Source organism: Mugil cephalus, chromosome 10 (genome assembly GCF_022458985.1).
Source record: "Mugil cephalus isolate CIBA_MC_2020 chromosome 10, CIBA_Mcephalus_1.1, whole genome shotgun sequence".
Taxonomy (NCBI): Eukaryota; Metazoa; Chordata; class Actinopteri; order Mugiliformes; family Mugilidae; genus Mugil; species Mugil cephalus.
This window is the reverse complement of record NC_061779.1, coordinates 15,227,882-15,237,203: the sequence shown is the minus strand read 5'-3', so window position 1 is coordinate 15,237,203 and position 9,322 is coordinate 15,227,882. Positions and strand designations below refer to the sequence as shown.

The window sequence follows — 9,322 nt, the reverse complement described above, 5'->3', positions numbered from 1 at the left end:
ATAATGCGATGAATGCTATAAGTCAGTGTTTATGAAAAACTGCACGCCATTCTCTAATTGTGTGAATAAGGGTGCGCAAAAAGAGTCATTTAGTACGAAACAAGACACAATGATGTGAATTAGACAAAGTGGAGGTCGTCTTTTGCTCTCTGAGTGGAAAAGAGGCCTGCCAAACCACAGCTGTATGCCTGATAGAGCTCTTTGTTGCTCTGAAAAGCAAAGGGAGGTCCCTCATGCAAATTCAAAGGACATTCTGAGAAAAGGGGACCCGAGAAAGAAGACAATGCACTCGCTCTGTCTTATCCACGACTTGTTGTGTGGAGGGCGCGTAATACAAGAGGCCGGGATACATTGCAGCGAAGAAAGGGGCCCTCATCTGCCATTGTGCGACTATCATGCGGACATGTAATTGACCTTCAGAACTTAACAAGTCACTCCATGCTTTCAGCAGCTAGAGCCTGCTAGCTCCGTGGGGCAGAAGTCAGACGAGTGAGTCTAACCCACGCCGTCGTCTCCGGGCAGATTGGTCACGAGACTGTGCGCTCGGAAGTATGCAGTTCAACCCACACGTTACAGGCTGCTGCTACGCTGCCTACAGAGCAGCCTCCTCCTTCTCCTCACTCTCACTCACTCCACCAACTCCGGGCCTGCTGCTCCCGTACGGGCTGTTCACACTTTAGAAAGCAAAGGTCACCTCGCACTCACAAATTTTTCTGTTGAAAACGGAAGTATTTCTCAAGCGTACTGTTCTTAGTGTGCGCCGATCAGCCACGACATTGACCGTCAAATTCCCTAGAACCCAAACTGATCAAGTATCTGTGGGATGGTCCACAGAGGACCCTCCCACCAATATTAGGAAGCTGGTCATAATGTTATTCCTGCGTATTTTGCAGCTTTCACACAGCTTCAGGTAATGATTTATTTACACCTCTTTTCACTGTGACAGGCCGCCGTCTCCTCCTCTAGGTCTTACAGTCGAGTTGTGAGGTCATACTTGCAGAGTTCGGTGCCAGCGTTAGCATGTCAATATGCTCATGTGAAGCAGCTAAAATGTTTACCGTGGTTAACCATAATGGCTGCATTAGCATCAATGGTTGCAGGTTTTTCCCTTTTGTGATTGACTGGATAAAAACTTGGCTGTGTGTGCGACAGCCTCACTTGAAACCTCCTTAATGAGTCGTTCTCACGAGCAGCTTCAGTTCCCTGCATTTAAAGATTAAATTAAACTGTAATTAACTTCATCCCTACATTGCTGTGGTGACAAATAAATCTCTTGGAATATCCTCATTGTCATTTTTGGGCACTTTCAGACGCTTTGATATATGACTTACGTTCACGAGCAGGAGGCCTTCACCTGACTTCACAGTCGCAGGCAGGAGAGCACACTTGCAGATCTTTATGTTGCAGTTTTTTTTTTTTTTTTGTTGCAGGCCCGTTTCTCTGCACGATGTCAACACTCCTGCCAAAGTAGGAGTGTCTCCGGGGGAATGAGGCAGAGTTACAGCTCTCAGCCTGGAATGCCGCCCTACTTGGCAGTACACTCGAGAATCTCAACTCTGTAACCCCACAGGCAGATTTTGGTGTCAGTTTCTCATTCAAAAAAAAAACAAAAAAAAACAAGATTTATTAGCTTTTTCCAGGGAAAAAAACACAAAACAAAACAAACCTTTTGTAGGGATGTAGTTGCATTGTGGGAAATGTAGGATCCCGATATTATTGTCCGACCCATTTTCTGCAATTAAGAATCTAAAAATCTGGATATATATGTAATATTACTCTCCTGCGTCAGTCTTTGAAAATACTTGTCTGATGATTGAATGTCACACTTACACAAACTTGAGAACTTACTAAAAACAGACAATAATTAGTGCAGCAAAGGTCAAAGTATCCGGACCTTTAGTTCCTCGAATGCGCCTTAATATCTGTTCAACCATGCACATACTTTTAAGTTCTCTATTTGAGCTAGCAGTGAAATACTTGACTAATTCAAGATAACCCAGATTAAATGATTCATTATTTCTCATATCAGAGTCGACTAAACTACTCCCAGCTACATATGGAGATAAAACTATCAAAAAAACCCTCTTATCCATCTCATGAAACCTCCCAGTGGTATAGAAATAAATGTGCCGCGCTATTCATTTGAGAATGTAGGTCAGTTTCAAGCACTGATTACCAGTGGCGGATAAATTGCAACTTGGTTTGTTGTGTAAAACACCAAAACCAGATCAGCTCTCGATCAGTTCAAACCACTAAAAGAAATAGTTAACTTCCACTTTATGGACTCGCTATTATAGTGATTATGCAAACACGGCAAAACGTGTGATGTAGTGCACGTCAACCAGATAAAAGTGTCCCTAAAAATGTCATTTATAGTCTCTGGATTGCAAAAATAACACAGACACATCATATTTGTAACAATAAACTATTTTTTTTTTCATATTTACATCTGTACCTAATGTGCAAATTAATAATTTAAAGTAGTGTAAAACTCTTAAAGGAATACAAAATCATATCTTACAATCCTAACATGGTGAGAGTCCATGAACTAGTCACATAGAAACAAAGAGGAGCAACACTGCAGTGTGTACAGGAGAGAGACAGAAGCAAACTGAGGGAGCAGTGGACATCCTTGGCCAGGACACACTTAGTTAAGGACAGCATGGTACATTATCCAAGCATCACCAGAACAAACAGCAACACAAACACTGCATCTTTACAGTAGTCATGTCGGATGAGCAGAAAAAGCACTTGGAGGCCTGGGGTTTTACAAAAGAAAAAAAAAAAAACCCACTGATTGGTTAAAGCACTGATGATCACAAAGGCTTGAGGTGCTCGTAGCAGCAGGTGCTTCTTTTAACGGCCTCTAGATATGGAAGAAGAACAATCTCACACTGGACCGGTGACACATCTATACTGCAGGTCACCACATAGTGCTAGTAGCATGATTGCACGTCGTGTTCTGAGTGTGTGTGTGTATGTGTGTGTGTGTGTGTGTAGGAGGGGAGGGGGAAGAGACACATAATAACACTTCAGACAAATACACACTGGCCTGCTCTGACTACTCACAGTTCTTCTCATCTAAGACATTTACCGAGTAGAGTAGTTGACAGGCAACTCAGAGAAACACACCATAAACACTGCATATTTGAGAAGCAATTTGTCCTATGCACATTGTTCGGTGTTTGGCACAAAAAACATTTTGAAAATTTGAATCGGAATTTCTTTTTTCCTGTAATTTTTTTTATTTTTTTCCATTTTTTTTTCCTTCTAAGAAGCCAGTTTGGCAGTGTTTGTGGACTTTAGGAGGTTGACTACGGGCAAAAAAACAAACAAAAAAAAGAAATAAGAAAGTGAAAATTATATCTCACGCCATATTTTTGGGTCCAATTGTGACACAGCAAACCTTTGCACCGTGGTAAGAACAAAGGTACACGCGACAAATGAGCTTTTACATTTCATCCTAATACCACGTTACAATCTAGAATGCGTACACATTTTTAATTCCTGTAGTTCAAATTTGTTTACAAAAGCACACTGTGACAATCGTTTACAATTTACAAGACACAGTTAACCTACAGTAACTCTATTATTGGTGCATAGACAAAATTGGGAGAGGGTGTAGCAAAAAATCACCAATTTATTGCTTTAAAGTCTAATGTTAATCCCCCGTTCGATTTCTTCTGATTGCAAAACAACTACAAATTTCCCACAGAGCTTTTTGAAGAACCAAGCAGAGGTATTGCATTCAAACTGATTAAAAGAGCTAAAATGGTCCTTCCTGATGAGATGCACGTCTTTTGTACTTTTGAAAAATAAAGAACTTTCCTTCACGTACAGAGAGTTACATCACAGAGAGATGACTTTTACTCTAAAACAAGTAAAAGACTAAATTCAATGAGACAGAAGTAAAAACAAAATAACAATATCTGGCCAAAGCTGCTCACTGTTTCACGTTCTGCTTCCCCCATCATAAAGTAATAATCTTTACTAACAAGGGAAGGGCGACAGGAATACACGAGCATTTCTTCAACAAAATAGGAAAATGTTTGCCGTCACGTGTTTCTAAATGCAGAGTGCAGATGGTGTTGTTCCCTCAAGTCTCCTGCGGCCTTGTTGACAAGTGGCTGAAGTAGCGGTGATGGCTATACAGGCCTCTGCACTTTGCTCTCCCTCTCCCTGCGCTTCAGCTCCTCTCTGTAGCAGTAGGAGCAGTAGTTGTCTGTCTCTGGCCTGCCGTAGAAGGAGCAGTTCTCCCTCTTGCAGCGGCGCTGCTGAAAGCAGTACAAAGGGCTTCCAGAGCTCCGCCCTTTGGTTTTGTCCTGGTTGAGCCAGGTGTGAGACGAGTTGTCCTCATCAGCAAACTCAAGGCAGTCCTGAATGTCTCCCGCATTGAATCCGTTGGTGTAGGTGTGGGACTTGTGTTCGCCAGGCATGTTGTAGGACAGGGTTTCCATGGTGTTAACAGTGCGGACCCCAGACAGGCGAGCGGGGCTGTAGCTCTGGGACGAGAGCGTGCGGTTCTGCTGGGGATAGGTGGCGCATGTCTTTAGAGTGCCTACCACGGGCTTATAGGGGTCATCTTGGAAGATGGAGGATTGCATGTTGACATCTTGTAAGTGAATCACACTGTGCCTCTGGATGGGCGGCGTATGGCTGTAGTGGGCGGACACAGGAACGGGCCCAGGTCTCTTAGCACCAATACTGGGGGAGGAGTAAGGCGCAGGGGCTGGGGCTGGGTGAGAGACGTGATGCGAGGCTGTTGGCGGGGTGTGGGGAGGGGCAGGGACCGGCACAAGAGGGGCAGCGGGAGTGGGACTGTTCCTGCCCTGCATCTTGAGACTCAGAGGAGGCTGCGAGTTGTTGTAGGTGTGAGTGTGGTGGGGCAGGACGGGAGAGCAGCTCTCCGGGGGCGAGCTGTCCGATCTCTCCCTCTGGAAGACACTCTCGTGCTCGGGCTTCTTCGCCGCCACCTCATTAGCTGTGGGGGGCTTCTTCTCAGCCTCCTTCCTCTTCTGCTCCTGCTCCTGGCTGAAGCGCTCCTGGGCGTTTGTCAAGTAGTAGCTGATCATCTCCTCGTGGAACTGGTGTCGATGGCTAGTGAGGAGGAGTCCGGCGAAAATGAACTTGCGTTCCCCCTGCATGGCAGCCCGTAGGATGTTGAGGCTAAGCTTGACATCGGTGCTGTATTTCCAGTTCTCCAGGGTCTTTTCCCCCGAGCCTTTCCCTGCACTGTCCTGTCTCTCGGTGGGGGAGGAACTTGAGGGTCTGTCTGTAGGGGAGGGGCTGGTGGCCTTCTCAGACGAGGTGGAACTGGCCGACTGTCCCGACTCGTCCTTGCTTCCTTTGGTTGCCTTAGACTCCTTCTTCTTTGTCTTTTCCCCTCCGTTATCCCCACTACGCCCCGAACCCGAGTTAGATTTGTTCATTTTGCCGTGCACAAGCCCACCCAGACCACCCATGTTCTTCTTCAGCTTGATTCCCAGTGTTTTGCTGAAGCTACCTAGTTTGTTGGCTACAGAATCAGCCCGGCTTTTATCTTTGTCTTTGCGCTGCTTGTCTTTGTCCTTCTCCTTGCTGGGCTTGCCGGTGTTGACGTTAGAGTTGCTGCCGACAGACTCGCGGTCAGAGTCCATGGACTCAGCTAGAGACTGGACATCCTCACCTGCAGAGGCTGTGGGAGACTCTGGCTGAGCCAGGGGAGCCTGCGCAAGACAGACACACATCAGACTGAAGAAAACGCAGAATGTAGCACGATAACACTTTGATTCTACTTGTAATTTTAAATTCATTTCTGGTTTAACAGCGGAGATTTAGTATATATTCCACACAAATTCTCAAAAAACAATGTTCAAAAAGACTTTAATAGTCTGTCGTGATTCATAACCCAAACACACATGAATGCCTCAGATTATTGCTTTCTGACAGTGAATAAATTTGACTGATAGGACTCTGGGGTTTCGGGAACATCTGGAATTGGGAAGTCTATCCCGTGCTTAATTAACCATGACAAACAAGACACACATGTGGAAAAGGAAAGTTACCCTTGTTTCAGATGGAATTCGGATCCATGTTACATTCATGTAGTTGTGCAGCAGGTTGAGTTTGGCCTCCAGAGACAAGATGAGACTGTGGAAAAACATGTATGCATGATTAACAACAAGTGGAGACACGACACGGCTAACATTTGACAGAAGTTTATGTTAATTTTTTTGTCACATACTATGCGTCTTCTTTAACATTTAAAAACTCTTTAGGAACTGCTGCATTTCACCACTTACACGCAGAAACCTGTATGTAAATAAAGTCTGCAATGAATTAAGGGTAATATAATGAGGTGGTATTAGGAAGCGTTTCTGGGCATCTCTTTCTATGTATATCAGCATTGTTCATATGGATAAGCTAACCCCCTGACTGGCAGGAATGTGAAACAGAAACCCTTACATAAACTCTTCGCTAAACTCAGAGAGGCCGTTGCTGCTTTAGCGAGGCCTTTCCCGGGAAACCCTGCGAATGACTGACGTGGCTCACAATTTGTTCCCTCTTTGCTCCCTCTTTGAAGTGACCTGAGCTCGGAGCCCATAATCACAGTTAAATCCCCCACATAGGGCCTTGTGGGCGGACAGACAGAAACTGCCTTGGCCTGCGGTTTTTACCCTCTCGTCCTTCGCGGGGTCTGCTTTCCCAGCCAGCACCTCTGTGTGCTTTGTTGATAAGCATCGGGTGATATACTATACAGGACTTACTTGGCTAGCTTGGTATTATCATTGTCGTCCCTCCCCCACTCCCAGTCCCTGCCAGGGTCCACGGCAAAATGGAGCGCCAGCAGCTTGTGCTCCGAGTCGGTAAGAGGGATAACAGCTGGAAGAGATGAGATTATCAGAACATTAGTTTGGTCCAGATTTACCGCTAAAAGACAAACTTGCACGCTACCATTTCTCTCTCTCTCGTGGGGCCATCGTGGTGTCAGAGCTACAGCACCGCCATAATGGCACACTTGAATAATGCCACGTTAATTATCCCAGATGCCTGTCAGCGCGGGGTAAAGGATCCTGGAGGTGTATTGTATCTGTCATTAATTTTTTAGGCAGACGAGTGACCTGTGCAGTGAACTTTACACAGAGCGTCTCACAGAGAAGGAGCTTCAGTCAGACTTGATCGTTTGTCTTATGACAGAGCGTGAAGTCTAGTGAAAGTATTTAAGAATAAGAAAAAAATATCTGTTTTTTTTATATAGTTCTAGTGGAGAAGGTTTATTGTCAAGTGTCATTTACGAAATCAAGAATGAGCTTTCAGTCTCAACCTCTGACAGCGCTGAAGTGCCGAAAACAAAAGTGGACATTTAAAAATTTGCTAATGCGGAGCTATCATTATCAAAAATGAAATGAAATGGGAAAAAAAAATCTGACCTACAATGTGAGAAACTGGAACTATACCAGTTCACTATTTTGCAGGAAAAGGAAGTCAGAACCAAGAAGACAGCTGCTTAGATTTACAGGAAACCGAGTAGTTGTGCAGCTGACCAGGGCTTGCGCTTTATGATTAGGTTTTGGTAATAGAGGGTAATCGGACGTAACCGCAACAGTAGCGACGGGACGAGAGCAGAAGTGCTGAAATAATTTCATTCATCCTCATTTGATGCGATCAGATACTTATGAGCAGGAAGAGGTTTTCAACACTAATCACTGGACACGGAACATAAAACAGACACCTACCCTGGCTTCCCCTCGTGGGAAATGTGCTTACAGTATGTGTACAGTGCGTGGGCGCGCTCTAAAACAACAGTACAAGGAGGACTAGCTAGGCCTCAGTGGCCCACATGACAGCTCTCCTCAGGCTACCTAGTGTGTGGGCTGTTGTCCACATGACTGCAGAGAGAGGCAGGCTGTTCAGGCGGAGGACATTCCAGCCCTTCACTGTCAGACCCAGATGGAAGACACAGTCTCCTCCCGGCCTCATCAATTCTTCCGCTGCCAATAGGCTGCTCTGCTCTGCAGGCTTTGTGGAGACACGGATACCAGCAGCAACTGTGTCCCTGATGACACCGCGGGTCAAATCCTCACTCCGTCCGCCTTTTGTCTATTTTTGCATTTCTCTGCTTGGGCGCAAAGTACACGACAAATACACGTGTCAGAAAACCTGGTGCTACATGCTGCACGGTGATGACACTTGACACAGAATTAGTCCGGCCACGCCCGCGTCGCATTTAACACACTGACATTACTCTGTATGCGCATATGATAGTCACTGGGCAAAGATAATTCCAGCAGCTGAATGCATACAGCAGTAATAGGACACGTTTGACCGACATCTGTCCTGATGTGTCAAAGGTTTGCTCTGCCCGTACTTGCAAATTACAAATCCATTTTCATCTGCCTGAAAAAGCGCATGACTTAAAGCCTGCAGCCACAGAGGCAAGCGGTAATGAGAGCACTGGCATGGCAGCGCTGCAGACTGAGAGGAAAAGTGGTTTTCTTAAAGAGGGGTCTTTCCAAGAACAGTCTTGCCCAGAAAAATTCAGTCATAATCACGAGCACACGCAGAGACAGGCAGAGGACAGTGAACCAGCTCCCACTCAGTTCCCACTCAGGTCATGCAGCAGGCAGCGGAGGTCTGAGAGTTGCCGTCCTGGCTCCCACGATGCAGCTGTCCTCCTTTCTCGCCATTCCAAAGTGCTGTGTGTGCTGTTGTTCCCACTTGGGCCCGGTCCAGAATTCAGAGGTTTAACACTGCCAATTGAGCTCTGGGGGACTAAAGTGTGCTGTAATGTATTTACTATCCCTGTTGGCAGCCTTGTTTTGTTGTCCTTGAATGACCGATTCCCGTAGCTTATGCACGGAGTGACATCATCGCCCTCCGTGGTATGCAAGCTGTGTATTCAGCAACAAAGCTGCTAGCTGCCAGGCTTCACTCAGTTTGCAACTTGATTTTAGGGGGGGGGTTACAGATAGGGGGAAGGGGAGGAAACTTGGGTGTAACCTATGAGGAAATGGCTGTTGGAAATGAAGTTCATAACCTCTCTAAGCACTTATCCATGTGTCCTGATTGGATATAGACATCTTTGCTTTGTCTCTTTTTGGTTTATAAAATGAGAACCTCAAGTGTTTCTTTATGCCTTTCATCACAAGTGGGTTTTCTTCTTCCTTCTTTTCACAACCTTAGGGAGACAAAGCCCCCAACCCCCCCCCCCCCCCCCCCCCCCCCCATCACAAGGATTGATTCACAGCGCTAACGCCGAACCAATGTTTCCTCTGTTTTGTGATTCAAGAACAATTTGTACTGTCTGGAAAATGCGCAACTTTGAATTCTTGTCTTTGGTCAG

The 9,322-nt window shown here is 45.7% G+C and overlaps 1 protein-coding gene across 2 annotated transcripts in view; it reads right to left on the bottom strand.

Annotated features, from left to right (window-relative positions):
• Positions 1-1,609: 1,609 nt before the first annotated feature.
• otud7a (OTU deubiquitinase 7A) overlaps positions 1,610-9,322 on the bottom strand; it is a 35,367-nt gene continuing 27,654 nt past the window's right edge. For both annotated transcript variants that reach the window (XM_047596993.1, XM_047596994.1), the window contains exons 11-13: positions 6,747-6,861; positions 6,045-6,129; positions 1,610-5,705 (exon numbers count right to left, since the gene is read on the bottom strand). In XM_047596993.1, the coding sequence (XP_047452949.1) occupies positions 4,146-5,705; positions 6,045-6,129; positions 6,747-6,861 (1,760 nt within the window). In that variant the 3' untranslated portion in view covers positions 1,610-4,145. The remainder of the gene's footprint in view (positions 5,706-6,044; positions 6,130-6,746; positions 6,862-9,322) is intronic.